This window comes from Centrocercus urophasianus, unplaced genomic scaffold (assembly GCF_019232065.1).
Source record: "Centrocercus urophasianus isolate 14NV4802_14NV808 unplaced genomic scaffold, USGS_Curo_1.0 seq_39, whole genome shotgun sequence".
NCBI lineage: Eukaryota > Metazoa > Chordata > Aves > Galliformes > Phasianidae > Centrocercus > Centrocercus urophasianus.
Window position 1 is genome coordinate 3,275,165 of NW_024884966.1, and position 20,071 is coordinate 3,295,235.

The window sequence follows — 20,071 nt, forward strand, 5'->3', positions numbered from 1 at the left end:
TTCTTCATCCCCATCTGCCTTCAAACACTCAGAGGATCTGAAGTGTTCTGATCCAGTCCCTGCTCATGTCTGGAGCCGAAGCTTCTACTCTGTGACCCTGCATAAATCTCATGGCCTCTCTTTGCTTTAGTTCGCCCCTGCAAACTGTGGGATTGCAGCTCTCCTGCCCCACTGCAAGCTGTGCATAAGAGGCACTTGGCCACGCAGCCTTGTAAAAAAGCTGCTGTCACTACCTTACAGAATAACACACGGCCCAAGGAGGCAAGTTTCCTTCCCTGAGGAAGGCACTGGCCCTTGTTGTGCCCAAGATACCTGCTGAATGACGTCTGGATACCACAGCAGGAGCAATCAGACATTGCTTATGCCCCATCGCCCACATCCAAGTTCCTCACTGTCTGCTTGCTGCCTTTCAGCCCTGCTTGGCCTTCAAGCTATTCCCCTATTTTGAGCTCATCAGACGCCTTTATCTCTCCCTGCTGCTTTTTGTCTCTGTTTTTCTCTGCTTGACTTCTGCTTACAAACCCTCAGATCCTGCTGCCTGCCTGTGAATCACAGCCTGCTCTGCTTTAAAGGCACCAAAGGGAAGAAACACAAAACCCTCTTTTCTCCATGGTGATTGATGTAACTCTCTTTATCTGTTACACTTCAGAGCAACTTTTCCACAGGAACTTTCCCTTCCTGCTTCCTAAACGTGAAAACTCACATTGAGGGGAACCCTTGTCAGTGTCACAACCCCCTATCTCACAGCTAACATGTATGTATATATATATAGCAGACGGTAAATGAGCACAAGCTCTTTTCCTATTGAGTATTTTGAGCGCCGAGGTACAGATCTGCCCCTCCTTTTCTCCCGCCAGGAGGCCAGGCTGCTGCCGCCTGTTCTGAAGACAGGCACTGTTTCAGTCCCACGCACACAGACCCAACTGCGCGGGGAACATGGCTGCAGCCTGCAGCAGGCTGAAGGACGTCTCAAATGAGAGAAATACGATCAGGAACACCTTCCCCAGCCCCAAGGCGGCCGTTTTTGCACACAACGCGGCCGGCGGCACCCAGGGCCCAGCCCCACAGGGCGCGCGGCCGGGCCAAGGCCGCTCCCGCCTTCCCGTTGCCACGGCAACCCCTCTCCCTTTCGCTCAGGGCGCAGGCGCGAAACGCCGGGGCGGCTCAGTGCGCATGCGCCCTTCTGCTTAGTGAGCATGCGCACTGGGGCGCGCCCAGCGGTTGTCATGGAGACGGCGTCGCTGGGAGCGAGCGCAGCCGCCATGAGCTCGGAGCCGAGGTCGGGCCTGCCCTTCCTACCGGGCTGCTCCTTCAGGGACCCCATGGTGAGCGCAGCGCCTGGGCAGCCCAGCTCCCGGGAACCCTCGGCATCGGTGCCTCAGGCCCCTTCCATCCGGGGTACCCCCCGTCCCTGCCTGGTCTTGCAGCCCTGCTGTAGGAGCCCTGTGAGGCCTCTGCACAGCCCAGCTGCTCCAGGATCCTTTCAGTGAGCTGTGCCTGTCTGGTTCCCTTGGAAGCCTGGTGTCTCTGAGCACATTCCCAGGGAACCTGGTACTCCTTCAGACCCTTCTCTAACTCCCCAGGAGACCTGTTATCTCCAAATTCACCTTATATCTCCTCAAAGGCCTAGCCTAGTCAGCCTGCCTGACTAATCCCCACCTACTAATCCCCATGAGAGGTTGGGTACCTCCTCAATTAACTTAAAATCCCTGAGGGAACTGGTATCCTGTGAATACCTTACGCCCCAGCTCACCTGACACCCCTCAGGATATCCACTAGTGACTCTCAAAGGACTTGAGATCCCTGTAAACTCACCCAAGGGATCTGATACCCACTGAACTCTTTTCCCAGGGAAGCTGGCTTTTCCCAAAGCCAACAGCTGCCTGCTGAGCTCGCTCCTTGGGGAACTGAACTCTCTGAACCCACCTGCTGCCCCTGACCTCATCCACAGGAGCTCCCTCAGCTCTCCCAATGCAATTTCAAGTCTGTTCCCAGACAAGCAGATACAGCTGAGCCCAGCCTCCTTGGTGCTTTTAAATTCATCCCCAACATACCATTGCATCTTGAATCTGATATCTCCTTAAACTGCCCTGATAGCTTTGGAGAGTAAGGTTTCCCAAAACAGAACCACTATCTGCAAACGTAACCCTGGGAGATTTAGTACCCCTGAATCCATTCTTTAATTGCCCTGCCAATTCATATGATACCCCAAGGGAAGCATTACTCCAAAACTGACTTTATAAACAGGCAGACCACTGTTTCTCTGAACCACCTCAGTTTTCTCAAAGGGATGTGTTCTGTTTCCTTCGTGGCTCTGGGCAGCCTGGTCTGCTGGTTGGTGACCCTGCACACAGCAGGGGGTTGAAATTAGATGATCACTGTGGGCCTTTTCAACCCAGGCCATTCTGTGATTCTGTGGGCCTACTTCTCATTCTGATACTGCCCTGAACCAGGACCCATACAGTCACCTGATGCTTCCATAAATGCCTTCCTTCTATCCCCTGGAGAATTTAATCCTTGATAGGGAGTATGGAACTGATGCTTTGGAACCTGAGAACTGACAGTCTGTTCAGAGAACTGGTATCCCTCCACTGAACTGATACTATTGCAGCCTCCAGGATTCTCAAGGAAGTGATACTTCTCAGCTGTACTAATATTCCTTGGAAGAAGTAGCCTCATCCTCTGCATCTGAATAGATACCTAAACAAGGAAGGTATTTTTTCCCCACTCCCACTGGTCCACAAGTTGAGGATTTGATAACCCCAAATCTTCCCAATATCCTCTTGCAAAAGCAGTACCACAGATGAAAAGTGATACTCCCCAAGTTCCTTCCAGCACTGTTTTGGAGCAGCTGACAACTCTGCACTTCCTTCTCCATGGGAAGTGAATATCTCAGGTCTTGACACTGTAACTCATCTTCAACTCAGTGCTATTATAATGGCAGTCTGAGAAACCAATGTCCTTGAATTTTCCTGACAGCTTCTCTCAGAAGCAATGTTCACAACCTTCAGTAGGAAATGGATACACCAGGGCATGCTTGATATCTTTGTGGAACTTAATAGTTTTAAGAGTGGGCTCCTCCATTTCCACCCAGTACCTGGAAACGCCCCAACATGCTCTGGCATTGCAGGATGAGGAACATCATGCACTTGCATGTGATCGTGGGGCATTCTCCACTGCAAAACAAACAAACCAAAACCTTGGGGCATTGCTCCACGTCTTTGATCTTAATGTTGAAAACTAACCCTTCCATGTCTTCCTGATACCTCTGGTAGATCCTTCTCCCCAAAGGAAAGACCATGACACTAACCCAGTCCTCGCTTTGGGATCTGAGAGGGTAAACCTTCTGAAGGGATGCTGAGCCCTGCTGCAGGTCAGTCAAAAGTTGTTCTACCTGTATCACTCACAGAGCCTCTTAACTTCCACTGTACTCTTGCTGGTGCCTTTCAGCACAGTCACACTGTTTTCTAAGTCAGTGACGACTGAATTTTCAACAGTAAATGGAGTCATTCACTCATACCAAATACTCTCAATCGTGCAGTTATAAAGGTTATCTCAGCATTATTCTCAGTAACGACTTGGAAATTTACAATGCAAATCTCTGCCCCTTGCGAAATATTATTTCTTCTATCAGCAAAACCCCACCTGCTTTAGTCATGTGAATGCTTCTACTGACATCAGTGGCACTGTGTGCAGAAGAAACACCCACAGGATTTAGCAGAGCAGATTGTTATTTTAGAGTAACTGGAAGCATTGCCCTATTGGTGATGTTTAAGGACATCTGGACCCCAGAAATGTCTGTGCACTGTTGCTCAGTGAGTGCTATCACCTCACTTTGCCTCTGTGTTCCAGCCTATAAAATGGTCAGCATAATTCTTGTTTTTCATGTGAATTTGGAGACGTGCTGTAAAAAACCTCTGCAGTCCGATAAGATAATGTAGTTAGTTACTGGTTCAGATGCACTCTAAGGAACTGAGACTCTGGGAGGAGAAGCAGTTTCACAGAATCACAGAATCACAGAATGGTTGGGTTGGAAGGGACCTCAAGGATCATGAAGCTCCAACCCCCTGCCACATGCAGGGCCACCAACCTCCACATTTCACAGCAGCCCAGGCTGCCCAGGGCCCCATCCAACCTGGCCTTGAACACCTCCAGGGATGGACGGGGCATCACAGCCTCTCTGGGCAGCTCTTCCAGCACCTCACCACTCACAGCACAGAACTTCCCCCTGACATCCAACCTAAATCTTCCCTCCCTCAACTTCAAACCATTTCCCCTTGTCCTGCTGTTATCTACCCTTTCAAAGAGTTGATTCCCCTCCTGTTTGTAGGCTCCCTTTAGGTACTGAAAGGCTGCCATGAGGTCACTCCACAGCCTTCTTTTCTCCAGGCTGAACAAGCCCAGCTCCCTCAGCCTGTCTTCACAGGGGAGGTGCTCCAGCCCCCTGATCATCTTTATGGCTCCTCTGCACCCTCTCCAACAGCTCCGTCTTTCTTTTACTGGGGGCTCCAGCCCTGAACACAGCACAGCAGATGGAGCCTCACAAGAGCAGAGCAGAGGGGGACAATCACCTCCCTGTCCCTGCCGGCCACCCCTCTGCTGATGGAGCCCAGGTGTTTGTATGAAAGTCTACAGACATGGCAAGAAAAACTTAATTCAGTAGTATTTATCCAATATGGGCTGTCAGCAACTGAGATCAGGAGTTTACATTCTGGGTTTTCCCTTTCAGTTTTGCATTACTCACCTGATATTGTGAGATGTAGCCTCGTGTTCATGCCCTTAAAAGCCTGTGTGCTTCTGACAAGCACTGATAATGCCAATCTAAGGACAAACTTCTTGGTTTTCCTTTAATGTTATTCCCACAGCTTTCCTTTGGTATTTATTGAACAGGAAGGAATGGCAATCCTGTGGCAGGGCTGCTGTTTATGAAACATTCTGTTAATGTGTCTCTAGTAAACTCTCTTGTTTTCACCTGAACGTGTTTTTCTGACTGCACTGCGAGATGTGTAGGACCAGCTCAGAGAGAAAACAGGCAATTACAAGAAATTCAAGTGGGGCCTTGAAGGTATAAATAAGATTAGAGGCTTAACCATGGGGGGCGAGGGAGGGGGAGGAGGAGAAGTGGTTCACATGCCTGAGGTTGGACTGATTGCGAGTCTCAGTCTGGCAAAGGAGCTGAAGCTTTTTCCTTCAGGGCTAGAAATGCCTGCAATTCTGTTTGATTTGGCAAAACTCAAAGTAAAAGCAGAGACTTTATCATAGAATCATAGAATGGTTTGGGTTGGAAGGGACCCTTAAGATCATCCGTTTCCAATCCCCCTACTACAAGCAGGGACATCTCCCTCTAGACCAGGTTGCTCACAGCCCCATCCAGCCTGGTCTGGAATGCTTCCAGGAAGGAGGCAATGCTTCCAAGGATGGTTCATGCTCGTGCACTCACAGTTTCTCCTGCTCTCCTTGTTATAAGTGCTGAAAGCCCAGTGGGACCAGCCAGCTACACGTTGTTCCAAATGCTTTCAGCAGCAGATGTGGGCTGTACTGCAATCTGAGTAGCCTCCTGCCAGCCAAGTCCAATCCTCCTCTTCAGCAGGGAAGAACACAACTGGGCAGACAGAGTCGATGTTCTATTCACAGCTCTGATCTTTATTCTGTGCCCATGAGCAAAGTGGGGACCTTCCTGTGGCACGTGGATAATTATTGCACTTGAAGAATGGCTTGATAGCTGACATGAAGCAGATAGCAAAGACAGGAAAGGGCTCTAAGAAGGTCAAAACCAAGAATAAACCAACAAAGCTAAAAATAACAGGAGAATCCTATCGTCAGTGTTGTGCAGCGCTCACAGAGACAGAATTCTGTTTGTCAGAATGGGTTTCTCATGGATCTGTTGTAGCACCTTACTCTGTGGTTGTGCAAACCTTGACATAAGTTGTGGGGAGAACTGATACGCTGCAGTGTGTTTCCTAATTCCAGGTCTGGAAGCAACAGAAAGCACAGAAGGTGCACAGCTATCCTCCTGCAATAGTCAAGGCAGCATCATGGGGCATAACAGAGTGAGGTCCCTTGGAGCTTTGCACTGCTGGAGCACAGAGTAGGGAACAAAAGGTTTGTGAGCTAAATACTAGGGCAGATCAAGTGCAGTTGCCCCATTCTGGTCACTGAGGCTTGTGGTAAGCCTGTGCCAGCACAAGGATTTGAGTTGACTCTGATGCTTTGTTCCTCCAGTCACTTACTGTTTATTCAGCCTTCTTGATGTAAGCATTAAGTAACTGCTGCGTTAGGTTATAATAAATCACTGTGCAGGCATTCTGGATATCAAACTGTCACTGTTTTTCTGTGCTTTCAGTAGCAATATCTACTAAGTGCATGTAGGATTTTAACAGCTGGATTTTCTTCCACAGAAAACATCCTTTCATCGCTCGCAGACGCTGGGCTACAAAAATGGGTTTGCCTTTTCTCGGCTGCCAACGGTGGGGATCGGCGGGGAGCGACTGTATGTGAATCAGCCTTCTCAAGCTGAATTAGATGAATTATCCAACACGGGACCCACGCTGACCTACGGGCGAGCCAAGAAGGCTCCTCCTTCAAGCTTCGTTCCAGCACACGTGGCTTTGGACAAAAAGGTATAAAGAAGTTTATTCCAGGAATATCGGCTGGCTGAGTTCGGAGACATAAACAGTCAGCTCCAGGGTTCATGGGACAGCGTACAGCAGTTTTCAGATGCCATAGCCCTTAGTCAGAGACAGCTGAACCCCAGTGTGAAAGAGGCTTTCTTTGCTCAGAAGGAGGATTATAATACATAAACGATGTAAGACATTCCCTGCGAGTTACGCCGGAGCATTTCCAGCAGGAGTTTGAAAAGAAATTTGATTAATTCTGAAAAGCTTCAGTTTATAACCACTGCCCTGTAAAACACAGCCTGCCCTCCTGCATTTCCAAAAGTGTATTGAGGTTGTAACTGAGCTTAAACTGTGAAGTCTCTCTGCATTGGAGTTCCTGCTAGACTGTCTAGCTTTGGTCTATCTATATATGCTCATGCTTGTCACCACAGCATGTTAGAGCCTGCTGCTCCAGCTTTGCTTCCTGCATTAAATCTTGGTGATCCTGTCAGACTAGGAGGTGGCTCTGTGTCTGCAATCCTGAGCTGACCCTTGCTTTTAACGTGCTGGTTGCTCTGAACTGCAGCTGCAGCCAGAAAAGCCCCTGCAGAGTGTGAAAGGCTCAGCAGCCCTGAGCACATGCAGGGGTTGCACACTGCTAGGCAGCTCTGGAAAGACAACCCATGGGAGACAGGGTGGGGGACAGCTGTCCTGTGTTAGTTACTGCTTCAGGGGCCATTCTTTCAGAGTAATGTAAATGTTGCTGTTTTAATGTCAATGTTGCTGTTTTAATGTCAGATACTTCCCTGTCCTTTCATTCAAACTGTAGTAGTAACTGCTTGATTACATAGGTCAGTGGGCTGATGTAGGCTGGGTATGCAAGGCTTGGTTACCCACCTACATCCTCTTAGAAGCAATGAATGCTCTTGAAGGCAATATTCCTTGTCCTTCTTTCATTCACGGGACTGAGAGTGACTGGCTTTTGGCAGGGTATGCAGCGTGTGTTTCCTCTGTGTCCTGATTTCTTTCCTTGTTCCTCCAGAACAAATTGCCTCTTCCTGCCTGTGCTGGATAGATGTGAGTTCAAATGAACAATACAGGTCCAAAAAACCACAAATGTCATCAAACTGTTAACTAAAATCACCAGATCCTTTTGCAGACCCTTGAAAGAAAGTCAGATATGTCTGTAAACTAGATGCTGACAGTAAGCAAGCACTAGTTAGTAGGTAAAATAGCAGATGATCATGGAGAAAAGAAAGTGCTGTATTTATGACAAGTGTCTTGTGCAGCCAAACTTAGAGAAGGCAAATGTTGATGAAAGCCCTCGTGAAGCCTCCATCATCAGTCACAGATTGGGCTAACAGCTGGCTTTGATGATTTTATAGATTACAATCCAGTAATTTTTCACTGCCAAATTGGAAGTACATTCTTTGGGTTAACAGGCTAACCGTGGTGTTCAGTTTGTTTCTTTCTCTCTCCCTTTGGGACCTCGTCCCCCCGGCAGGTTTTGAAGTTTGATGCCTATTTCCAGGAAGACGTTCCTCTCTCTACAGAAGAGCATTTCCGTATCCGCCAAGTGGGTATCTATTACCATTTGGAAGATGACACCATATCTGTCATAGAGCCTGTCGTGAAGAACTCTGGTATTCCTCAAGGCAAACTGATCAGACGTCATCGCGTGCCCAAGAACGACGGCGGGGATCATTACCACTGGAAGGATCTGAATCGAGGCATCAGCATCACCATGTATGGCAGAACATACCGCATCGTTGACTGCGACCCCTTCACACAGGTGAGTTCCTGTCATGGAGAAACTGACACTGAAGAATCCCAGGTGTTACACGAGGCAAGATCCGTTAGAATCCAGTCTGGTATTCTCTATCTGCAGCTCTCACCCTGACAGTGCTCGTGATCTTTCATTTTACATTTTGTGGAGACTTCTCTCCTCATAACAGCAGGTATTTCAAGGTACAGTGTTTGCTCTGAGAGCAGTTTCGTACTTCTGCACCATTCTCTGTCCTGAAGACTGCACCCCACGCTACAAATTCTAAGGTTGTTTCTGGGTTAAGAGAATTGGTTTAATTAACTTCTATCTGTACAACGGTTCAGATGCTTAGAGTTCTGATGAACCACTGTGCGTAGACGAGAGGGAAATTACTGATCTTAATTATTTTCCAGCTTAATACTCCTCTGATAAGAATAGGGGATGGGAATGCTGTCAGGAACTCGGCACTCATCTGCAACAAACCATAGTCAGTGGATTTAGGATCATAATATAAACTGACCTAAGACTGCTTATTCATTGCCTGTTTTTTATTCCTAGCTATTTCTGTACTGGTGACATTAAATGACAACAACACAGTGACTAATAGTAACATATACCAATATACTGGTATTCTTTTAGACTGTCCCCAGTGCAACCTGGGCCCTGGCCAATCCCTATTCTTTCAAGCAATTCCCAGGATCAGTTCAAGAGTTTGAGCACTCCGGGGACCATTCCCAATAGATGAGTTCCATGCAGCCAACTTGTTCTGGAGGCTGAGTGAGTTTAGATGCGGGCTGATCCTTGCCAGTTGGCTTCAGTGCCCAGGAATGTTCCCAATCATGTAATCTGTTAGTACATACGTCTTTGCTGAGTGCATGTGGGATCTGCTCTGCTGGAACTAGATGGCCGTTCAAGTCAGTTGACATCAGATGAAGATCTGGTTCTCCTGCTAATGTTGGCTATTTGATGGAAAACATGGCACGAGCTATGTGGGTCTACATTTCAAGGCCACCGGTCTATTTATCATCAACTGGCATGCTCTAGATCAGAGCTTGAAAGTGTAAACCTGCCCTGTGAATCTTCAGGGTGATCTCACATGCCCAATGGAGATGCTTGCACAGGTGCTTCCCAGGCTGGATATTTTCACAGGCCACATCCCAAAGCCAAACAAGGAAGAAGTCCATTGACTTCTGTGGTTGTTTTCAGAGACTGAGGTGAATGCTCAAGTAATACCCTAGAGTTTGTTTATGCATCTAAGGTAAGCCAAAAATCCCCTTATAAACAAACAGATTGTCCTCTTTCTGTGGGAAATGTGCTTCTCCTGGCAGATGAACTAAAGCTGCTACTCTGGACACATATCCTTCTGGCCAGGGAGCCTTGGAGGGCCTGCTGTGGGTCACACAAACTTCCAGTGTCTGACAGAATGGAGAACACTGAATCTCTTACAAATTCAGACTGCCTACATCCATGGTTATACACTAACGTAATCTTTTTAATTCACATAGAAGAGACCAACCTGATTGTTATTCTCCATTTAATGCCCCAAAGGCAAGGAAAATTGTGCTCAAGTACAATTGGACTGAGGATGTTGGGGGCAGGACTGCCCTGCATAATAAGGGCAGACAAAGCAAGAAACATCTTAGTTGTCCCCTGTTGTCTTTGCTATTGCAATGAACTGAAACCTCTGCAGCCTGGTGAGCTATGCAGAATGAATTTGCAGTGTTCTGGCAACACTCATCTCAGGCAACCTGTAATCTCTGATCTTCAGATAGCTTCAGCCCATCTTTTATCTTCAGAACTCCAGTCAGCAATTAATACATCGGATGACTTTCCTAGGTATTCCTGGAGAGCCAAGGAATTGAACTGAACCCTCCAGAGAAAATGGTTTTTGATCCTTACACAGAACTGCGTCGGATGCCCATGCGGATGTACATCACACCATCAGACTTTGACCAACTCAAACAGTTTCTGACTTACGACAAGCAGGTGAGTGATCTGGCAGCGATCATCTGTATGTGTCACAGAAACCTACATCTTGTGAGTCTATTAGATATATAAAGTCTGCAGCTTTATTCATTCTGAAAGATCTCAGTCCACTGGACAGACTCCAGATTTGCTCCTTTTTTCGCATTTGTGAGAAACAAAATATTTCATCTTTTTGTTCAAGTTTGTGCCTTGTAAGCAGTTTCTCCTTGGACTGCAGAGCCCATTCTAATGATTCTCTGTTTCTTTCTTGCTCTCTGTTGTGATGACATAGGATACCTGCCTTCAGAAGTTAGCAGACCAGGCCAAATGTTGTTCTATCAGAAATGGGTATGCTACATTCCCCCAAAACACTGAAGCTAGGTGCTAGAGTGAACTGCTTCAGATAAATACAAATGCCAGTTGCTCTGACTGCATTCTCCCTGTGCACACAATTGACTAGCACTCTTCTTCCTGCTTATCCTTCTTCTTTTTATCATCTAACAATGGTGTAAGAAACCCTAGAGACCACCCTATAGTAGTAAATACAGCAGGGCTCAATGTTAATGACTGCTTACATGGGTTGATAGTGATAGAACAAGGGGGAATGGTTTTAAGCTAAGACAGGAGAGGTTTAGGTTGGGTATTAGGAGGAAGTTTTTCCCCCAGAGGGTGGTGAGGCACTGGAACAGGCTGCCCAAGGAGGCTGTGGATGCCCCATCCCTGCAGGCATTCAAGGCCAGGCTGGATGTGGCTCTGGGCAGCCTGGGCTGCTGGTTGGTGACCTACACACAGCAGGGGGTTGGAACTGGATGAGCACTGTGGGCCTTTGCAACCCTGACTATCAATCAGTTACTGGACATCAGCTGGGCATTAGCATAGTCCAGAATCATATCCAGTTGCTGTTTTGGATATGGTTGCCTTGTTTTGAGGAAGGCAAACAGTTTTACTGTTTTGATGTAAGCTAGACTATGCCTGCTGTATTACTGATAGTTTAGCCTTAAGGACTCGAGTCTGGCCCAACTCCGTGGAAGCTGTTGGATGGCCTGTTTAGGAGCTGCACCTTGAGGAACTCTTGAGCTGTTCCACTATCTGCAGCAATCCCAGTAGGTGATGGACTTGGAAGCATTGTAGTGTGAGCTGTTTGATTTCTGTGGCATTATAGAATAGAATCATAGAATCACAGAATGGCCTGGGTTGAAAAGGAGCACAATGCTCATCCAGTTCCAACCCCCTGCTGTGTGCAGGTCACCAACCAGCAGACCAGGCTGCCCAGAGCCACATCCAGCCTGGATTAAAACAAGACATTTTCTATAGAAGTGAGATGGGGTCTAGAGTGAATGCAGTATCCTCAGAATAACTACAGACATATCCCTCTGCCTTCTGTAGAGAATTGGCCATGAAACCTCAATATTTGCCGTGAAACCTTCAAAATTAAATTCTGCCTCACTTTATTAAGTTTCATTATAAAAATCCCAGTGCTCACAGTACAAGGGCTTGGTTCTTCTGTACTTGGCAGAGAAGACTGCTGAGTTACTTCCAATCACCCGTCCTTTTTTAGCCAAAATCATTTGGACGAAGCACTTAGAAATTCTAATCCATGTTTGTTTTTTGCTGCCTGTTTTTTATCTACCTCAGGTCCTTCGCTTCTACGCCATGTGGGATGACACCAAAAGCATGTTTGGTGAGAATCGGCCTTACATCATCCATTACTACCTGGCAGATGACACAGTGGAGGTTCGGGAAGTCCACAAGCCCAATGATGGCAGAGACCCATTCCCAGTACTCATAAAACGCCAGCGCTTGCCGAAAGCCTTTGTGGACAAGAAAAGTAAGTTTGGAGCAGCCAGCACGTCTGTCTGTGCTAAAGCACCTTGGGGGGTGGAGGTAGATGTGGAAACTGTGTTAGAGGTGCATCAGTTCAAGAGCTGCAGGCGTCATCAATTTGTGGCCAAAGGAATATTCTTTCAGTGAACGTTACAGTCTGTATGCTGGGAAGCAGAGCACTACCAACAGCCCTCTGGAGATTTTTATACTGTTTTCTTTTGCATACCTTTTCATTGAGAAATATTAACATTTACCTGATTGCTTTGGGTTTTTTTTTCCCTTTTGCTCCCTTGTCCTTAGAGACCTTCCCAAGCTGCGTGCTGGAAATCTCTGATCAGGAGGTACTTGAGTGGTACACGGCTAAAGATTTTGCTGTTGGCAAACCTACCACCCTCCTTGGACGCACGTTCTTCATCTACGATTGCGATGAGTTCACACGTAACTTCTATCGTGACAAATTTGGCATCACAGACTTCCAGCCAGTGGAGATAAAGGAGAAACCACCTGAGGAAGTACCACAGGTACTGTAAGCAGTTTTGAAAGGGAGAGAGGGAAATCTGCAGTCCGTGTGTGCTCTGGTAGTGTAGTTTCTTCTTAAAGAAAAGAGCAAGTAGAAGAGTAAGTCAAAGAAAGCTAAGGGTTAAATTGAAGAGCAACTTGAGGAATCATAGAATCACAGAATCCATTTGAGTTGGAAGGGACCCCTGCAGGCCATCTGTCCCACTCCCTACACTGAATAGAGACACCCACAGCTCCATCAGTGCTCAGAGCCCATCCAGCCTGACCTTGGCTGTCTGCAAGGATGGGGCACCCACAGTCTCTGGGCAACCTGTGCCAGTGCTTCACCAGCTTTATCATAAGAAACCTTTTCCTTATATCCAGTCTAAATTTCCTCTCTTTTAGTCTGAAACCATTCCCCCTTTTCCTATCACAGCAGACCCTGCTGAAGAGTCTGTCCCCTTCTTTCTTACACCCCTCCTTTACATACTGACAGGCTGCTCTCAGGTCTCCCTGCAGCCTTCCCCTCTCCAGGCTGCACAGCCCCAGCTCTCTCAGCCTGTGCTCATAGGAAAGCTGTTCCATTTTTGGGGCTCCTCTCTGGATGCTCTCCAACAGATCCACATCTCTCCTGTACTGAGGACTCTACAGTGGGATGCAGTACTCACAGAAGGCAAGCCAAGGATGGACAGTCAAATTAAGATGAAAGTCAAAATGTCAGTTGTTAGTAATGTAAAAGACAGAACTGGCACTCTGACTATGCCTATACTAGAAAGTTATATGTCAGGGTTTGTTTTCTGGCTGCCAAGCAAACTGGAATGGTCTGGCTGCAGTCATACCACTAAACTCTATCTCACTTCTCCAAAAAAGAATTGCTGAGTCCCAAATGCCTATTGGAGATGGTCACTGCCCATGTTACCTCCGAAGGAATGGAATGGAGTATTAGCTGGCCCAGTCCACAGACACGATGGGGCTTAGGTTAATAGTGTAACCACACAGGTAATTGAGTTCCTGTACATAGGAAGGGTTAGTTATTAGTTTACCCCTAGTCTCTTTATTCAGAAAAACTACCTGGCTTTCTGATGTTGAGATTTTCTTAGCTCTTATAGAATATTTCTATAAATGAGGGATATGGATCCAACACGTGGCTGGCCTAGAGCATTTCTGCTGGGCAGAGTGTCCCAGCTGTTGGCACCTGGCAACAGAAGAAGTCTTTTCAAACAGATGCTTTCTTATAAGCTGTCTTGCAAACATTTTTGTGTTCTTTGTTTCAGCTCTTTCTCCTTGGTATCCCCTCTTACTGCAGGTGATTCCTCCCTATAATGGTTACGGCTTCCTCGAAGACTCCCTTCAGAACTGCTTTTCTCTATTTCCAAAGCCTCCCCGGAAAGATGTAATTAAAATGCTGGAGAATGACCACAAAGTGCTGCGGTACCAGGTAGCCCTGGTAAGTCCTTTCCTTGATATTGTGCACGTGTCAGCTCGTGTTGTAGAGTTAGAAGAATGGCAGAAACGTGCTGCTCAGACAAGGCTGGTAGCAAATTTTGTTCTGTGCTGGTGGCTCAAGAAATAAGGAGCACATGACCCTTAGGAGATCCCATTGGGTTATTGTGTACTTGCTGTGATAATTAGTGGCACGCAAAGGTAGGAGGGGAAAAAAAAAACAGCAAGGCCAGGCAGTGTAAAGTAGATGTGCTACAAAACCACAGCCATTTATGGAAAAACTCCCACTGACATCAGCACGTGACAGATGGCCCTAATTGAAACAGCACTGCAGCTGGGCTCTGTGCCTCTGCCTGCCTCCAGCTGCTGCCACAAGCGTGAGCTTGCTGTCTCTCTGCTGCTGGATCCCAGCACCTGTCCTTCTCCAGGCTAGTCCCAGCTGCAGCAGCCAGCAAGGAGCTGTGCTGGCAGAGCAGCCAAGCGTCAGTGTAGAAGCAGGGGAGTCCACGGGGACGGTGCTTTCCACCCACAGCAACAGTGTTCAGGCTTTGGCCCTTGTACCAGCTTTGCAGCTGGTTTATGCAAGGAACCTCTGGCACGTCTAGCAACAGCAATGGCATTTCCTGTGCTGCCTGGTGCCTGCCCTCTCCAAACACTCAGGGTGAATAAGGGCTGATTTCTTTTCCCTATTGTGCAGGAGTTCCTAAAGGTCACAGCTGATGAGCTCAGATCAACTTTATTTTAAACTAAGTAAGTAAAACCAATGGTGTGTCAGGGGAGTGTCTTCCTGTGAGTAAGAGCTGAAAGCAGCACCAGCCCCTCTCAGGCAATCATTAAAATGAAATATATAACTTTGATACTAAACTTTACAGCCAGCCTTCCTCTGCATGATGAATCATTCCACATAGGATATTCCTTTCTCTTGAATTACTCAGTCTGGAAATACTGAATGCTCTTAGTCACTGCAGCCCAAATTCTGCTTCTGTTAGCCTGACTAGAGCAAGTAAGCTTTGAAATTCAGGTATTTAATGCTGTTACCCTGTGACAGTGTATATGCAATTTTTGCCTAATCAGCTGTTTAGTTTTACTCAACTAGAAAAAAAAAAGATATAAACTCTGGTCATGGTTCAGATGTTCTTTTCCAAAGCCACTGCATTTCCTCCAGGAATCACCAAACCCTGTGGACGCCAAGCGTCGCTTCATCCTCTCTTATTTCCTCTCCAATGATATGATCAGCATCTACGAGCCACCAGTCCGTAACTCTGGCATCATTGGAGGCAAATACTTAGGAAAGACCAGAGTTGCCAAACCAGGCTCTACTACAGAGAATGCTGTGTACTACGGGCCCTCTGACCTCACCATTGGTTCTACCATTGAAGGTAAGATCTGGTCTGGCTTGGTAATACTCTCTGAGCACTGGCTTTTGCTGCCTGATCTGTCACTTATTGCACAGACAGCATATATACATACCTTCCATCATTAGAAAGATCTGTACCTTCTGCATCTCACTGCTGTTCAGTTTCCACATCACCTGCTGGTGTGAATTGATGTAACTGTTATTGTCAGTGTGTGGACCGTGGACATGATTAGGAAAATAGATACATCCTTGCTTTAATACCTCTCCCACAGTGTTTGGCCACAGGTTTGTTATCACTGATGCTGATGAATACGTGCTCAATTATATGGAAAGCAATGCAGAAAGTTTTCCTGCGACAACACTGCAGTCCATGAGGGATCATTTTCACCCACGGCAGGTGGTGGAGGAGACTGCCAAAAGGTAGGCTTCAAAGGCACATGGAGCTACGTGAGACTCGGGGCTGACAACTAAGGGGACTTCCAGCAGCTTCCACGGGCTCCAGTTTGCTGTCTAGTGGCTGCTCAGCTGATTATTCAGCTCCAAGGATGTGTCTGAACAGATACAGCGGGTGGTCAAGAGTGTACAATATCATGTCATGGCTGTCACTGACCCAAAAACCCTGTGGGACAGCTGTGGCTCAGCAGCAGAGACACCTTCAGGTGAATGAATGCAGTCATCTTTTTCCAAAAGGGAGCAGTAAACTGTGATAGGAGCTGCTAACAGTCACTTCATCTGGTTGCAGGCTCAGAGGAGCATTGGTGGATTCGTTTTCACTTTTGCTCTGGCTCTCAGCCTGTCACAGCCTGTACATCATCTCCTTTTTTAGCTGTCTGTCTGGAGCCACTGTAGTCCACATAGTAACAGTCCTGTAACCTCAGGACACCCTTTGAGTCAGTTTGTGGAAGTTCAGAGGCTCTGGTTGAAACTTGAGCTGCATGCAGTACCTGGGACCATATAAAACACACAACCAAACCCTCTTTGTTCCAAAGTATTTGGTGCACAAAGCAAATGTCATGCAGACAGAAAGCAGTTTCCCTAATGTCCAGTATCAGGATTTAGCTTCACCTGCAAGTTCAATCTGAGATGAGCTTGCCATAAAAAACAAACACCCCAGAAGCCTGCTGTGTATTCAGAAATACAGCCTGGTCAGCCATGGGGGGCAGCCAGCACGAAAACATCACAGTAGGGCTGTAAGAAGTAACTTTTACTTTCTATTTTCTCTTTTCTTCTACAGTGATGTCCCTGCTCCAGGGACCAACAAGCAGGAACTGGATGAACTAATTGCACGGGTTCAGGAAGAGCTGAAGCTCCATAACTACTTGAACTACAGCAACATTCGGGAGGCATTACTTCGTTGTGACAAGGATGAGTCTGGTTTCCTCAACAAAGCAAAATTTTTATCTGTTTGTGACAGCCTGAAAGTGCCAACCAGCGCCGTTCTGGTTAACAAGGTCAGAAGGAAAGGGTGCTGTGCATATTGAATGTCACCCCCTGTCGTGTTCTGAAAGATGTCTTTTACAAACCAGCCCAATCCAGGCTGAATTAACAGCCATTCTGTCCTACAGAGGGGAACAGCTCCAAGAAAAGGGTGAAAGAATCCCAGTTCAGAAAGGCTTCTGAGCTGTTGGACCGAACCTTTCTCTTAAAGGAGGAAGTAACAATTCCTGTCCTTTACGTAATGCAGGTTGTCCCCAGCATGCTATGAAAGGCTTGGTCAAGCCTTAGAGATGAGCAGAAGAGGAGGTTGCAAATCGTGATAGAGAAGCATATGTTCCTGTGGAGCTACTGAGTGTTGTGACTTAGGCACACCTGGGCATGACTAGAGATGACACTGAGATGCTTAGGGGATCACCCTTATGAAAGCTTAGACACACTGTGAATTTAACAGCAGCTGAATTGAAGACTTGAGAACTAAGTGTTTGACAAAGAAAAAAATAATCATAACCATTACAAACTCTTTCCACGTTTATCTGGCAGCCTGATCGTGCTGTGGGAAGTCAGCCTATGATCCATCTTTCTGCATTTGTGCCCATTTGCTGAAGCTCAGTGAGCCTGTAGCTCACAAGGCAACTTAGCTTTCTGTGCTGCCATATTTCAGGCCCCCTGTGGCCATTAAGTTAACCCAACTGAAGCAGAGCCTTGCTGGGCACGGTGAGTGAAAGCCCATGGAGATCAGTCTGCCTAAGAGAAAACGTGAGAGAAACGGCAACAAAAAATGCCTGCAGAGAGGAGGGAGAATGCTTCCAGCAACATGACTGCCAAGGATGCTTTCTTAGCATAAAGTGATATACAATAGATTAGGGGCCAGTAAAGGCAGGCTCACGCCTTAAAGAAACCCAGGAACCAGAGAGAGTATTGCCCCTGATAGAAAAACATATTCTACCACAGCCAACTGTGAGCATCACAGACATGGAAAGGTGCATCACACGCAGCTGGTGTCCCTGAATGTGCACTGAGTGCACTGAGGCCTTTGGCCAGCACCCATCCTTGCTATTCCAGAGTCCACTGGAGATCCCTTGGCCTTGAGGAACTAGCTGGTGACTGCTCTTTCTTCACTCATGCCAAGAATGGGAGTCGAAGCAGAAAGTCTGTAATAACTGAGCTCAAACCTCGTGTTTGAATCTCCATCTAGACCTTGGCACTAAAAGCATCTCTCTTGAAATCTTAATAAGAACGTGCCCAGAGCCCATAGGAGCATGGCAGCACTGTAAATGAAGCACATGGCAGATGGTTAACTTGTGTGGCCTGGAGAGGAGCACAGCTGTCAGTCACACAAGAGCAAACACAGTAAATCTGTCTCCAGGCGACGAGGGGAAGAAGAATCCTTTCAAGGAACTCTGATATTAGACCTTTTCCATTTCCCTGGGTGTCAGAAGGAGATTAGTTATGCAATTAAGGAAACAAAAGCCTTCTTTCTTCCCCTTAAGCATACAAAGGCTATAGCTCTGTAACACAATGCAGGGTCAGGCACGGATACCAGAACTGGTTCATTAGCAGGGCTGTCACTGAGCTCAATTATCTGTGTCTCCACTTGCTGCCATGTGCACGTACCGAAGAGACACCACCAAGCAGTGCCTGTTCAGATGCAGGCCTCCATCCTGCTTCTGGCAGGGATTTCGGTGAGGTTTCTGATGTGCTGTGGCCTTTGCCAGTCTTTGGCCACAGCTCCGTTTTTTGTGGCTCTGGTGTCACTGTGGTGACTCTTAGAGGGCAAACCCTAACCCTAACACTTTAACTCTTGTCCTTGCAGAGGTTAGTGTCATCTGTAGGCACTCAAGGTTACCTGTGATCCAGGACTACAGAGCCAGTCCGCTCTTCTGCTCTGTCACATAAGAGTACCTTGGGCACTTTTCCTTACAAAAACATTTGCAGGTTCCTTCAACTCTTTCTGGCATTGCTTCTTTTTCCCCCCCAGCTGATTGACCTGTGCTGCTGTGGAGATGACAAGATAAACTACCGGGACTTCCTCAGGGCCTTCCCCTCGTGACCCTCGCCTGGAAGCCGAAGCACAAGACAAGCAGTGATATCTTTAGCTGAGCTGACTGTGAGACCTCGCACTTCAAAAAGGACGCTCTGCCTTTTACCTTTGCTTCTTTTCCTCTCTCCCTCCCTTCCTTCCTAATTTCACCCTCACTTGGATAACCTTCCCAACCTACTCCTGCTGTTTTTGCTGCCACCAAATTCAACCTCCTAACTGCTGAATATTGGAATGAAACCCACAAGAAAAAAGAAACGTTTTGGAGAACCACGGCCAGGTTTTTCTACTGATCTCTCAACTTTTTAATGCTGTACGGCAAGGCTTGCTAGAGCTAATGGAGTGACAAGCATCTAGATTTCATACAGAGTTGAAAGGGGCCTGCAGTGAAGACTGCCAGTTTAAATGTTTATTTACATTGCAAGAAGACCTAAGAGCTCTGTCAGAAACCATAATAAATGCATGCTTGCTAGTGTGACTATAAAGTTATGCATGGCTGCTGTGAAAGTGTTAAAGAGTAGGCTTTAAATAAATGTACCTCAGTGACTAGAATAGCTAAGGATTAAAGTAAGGAAAAAACCCACCACCACAAAGCCAATTGTGACTCTGGCTTTACTTGAAATGGAGTAGTAGTTTTGCTCTCACGTATCTCATGGAAATTGCAGGGTCTGCACACAGATGTGCTGACAGCAGCTTTGCATTTTTTAACAAAGGGTTGGGAGAATGGTTTTAGAACTGAGATTATATCTAACCCCAGCTCATGCAACTGTCATCTTACAGGATAGGTCCAATGAAAAGGAAAAACTAACCGTTGGCATAGCAATAGGGCTATGACACTTGTGCTCAGGCTGCTCATCTCTCCCTGAAAGGAAACATGGCAGGAACCTTCTCAGCCCAGCTGACACCTGCCAGGAGTCGCCACTGAGCGCAGACGGAGGGCAGCTATCATGCACACAGAGAACAAAATGCCTCTTTAACTCAGCTTTTTGCGCTGTGGGTTCCCACTTCCACTGCCTCCCCTGTTTCAGGAAAGGTCCCTGCTCTTCCCCTCTGGGCCCATTTTGTGCTGCTCTTCTCTCTGACTGAGAATTGTTAAAGCAATCTCAGGTCCATCTCAGATTTCAAAGCATGGCTTGGCGTTGTATGAG

At 47.0% G+C, this 20,071-nt stretch overlaps 1 protein-coding gene across 1 annotated transcript; it reads left to right on the top strand.

Moving 5' to 3' along the window:
* The first annotated feature begins 1,247 nt into the window (after nt 1-1,247).
* Nucleotides 1,248-19,859, top strand: EFHC1 (EF-hand domain containing 1). Its single transcript, XM_042832655.1, has 11 exons — nt 1,248-1,325; nt 6,399-6,620; nt 8,101-8,388; nt 10,198-10,347; nt 11,962-12,154; nt 12,451-12,671; nt 13,955-14,095; nt 15,257-15,470; nt 15,721-15,868; nt 16,683-16,899; nt 18,864-19,859. The coding sequence occupies exons 1-11, from the start codon at nt 1,263-1,265 to the stop codon at nt 18,933-18,935; spliced, it is 1,929 nt and encodes a 642-aa protein (XP_042688589.1). The 5' UTR covers nt 1,248-1,262; the 3' UTR covers nt 18,936-19,859.
* The last annotated feature ends 212 nt before the right edge of the window (nt 19,860-20,071 follow it).

Bases quoted from the DNA above. Each gene is read 5' to 3' on its own strand.
- EFHC1 (XM_042832655.1), top strand. From the start codon at position 1,263: ATGAGCTCGGAGCCGAGGTCGGGCCTGCCCTTCCTACCGGGCTGCTCC. The intron at 14,096-15,256 runs GTAAGTCCTTTC...CATTTCCTCCAG, and splicing joins TGCGGTACCAGGTAGCCCTG to GAATCACCAAACCCTGTGGA. The intron at 16,900-18,863 runs GTCAGAAGGAAA...TTTCCCCCCCAG, and splicing joins GCGCCGTTCTGGTTAACAAG to CTGATTGACCTGTGCTGCTG.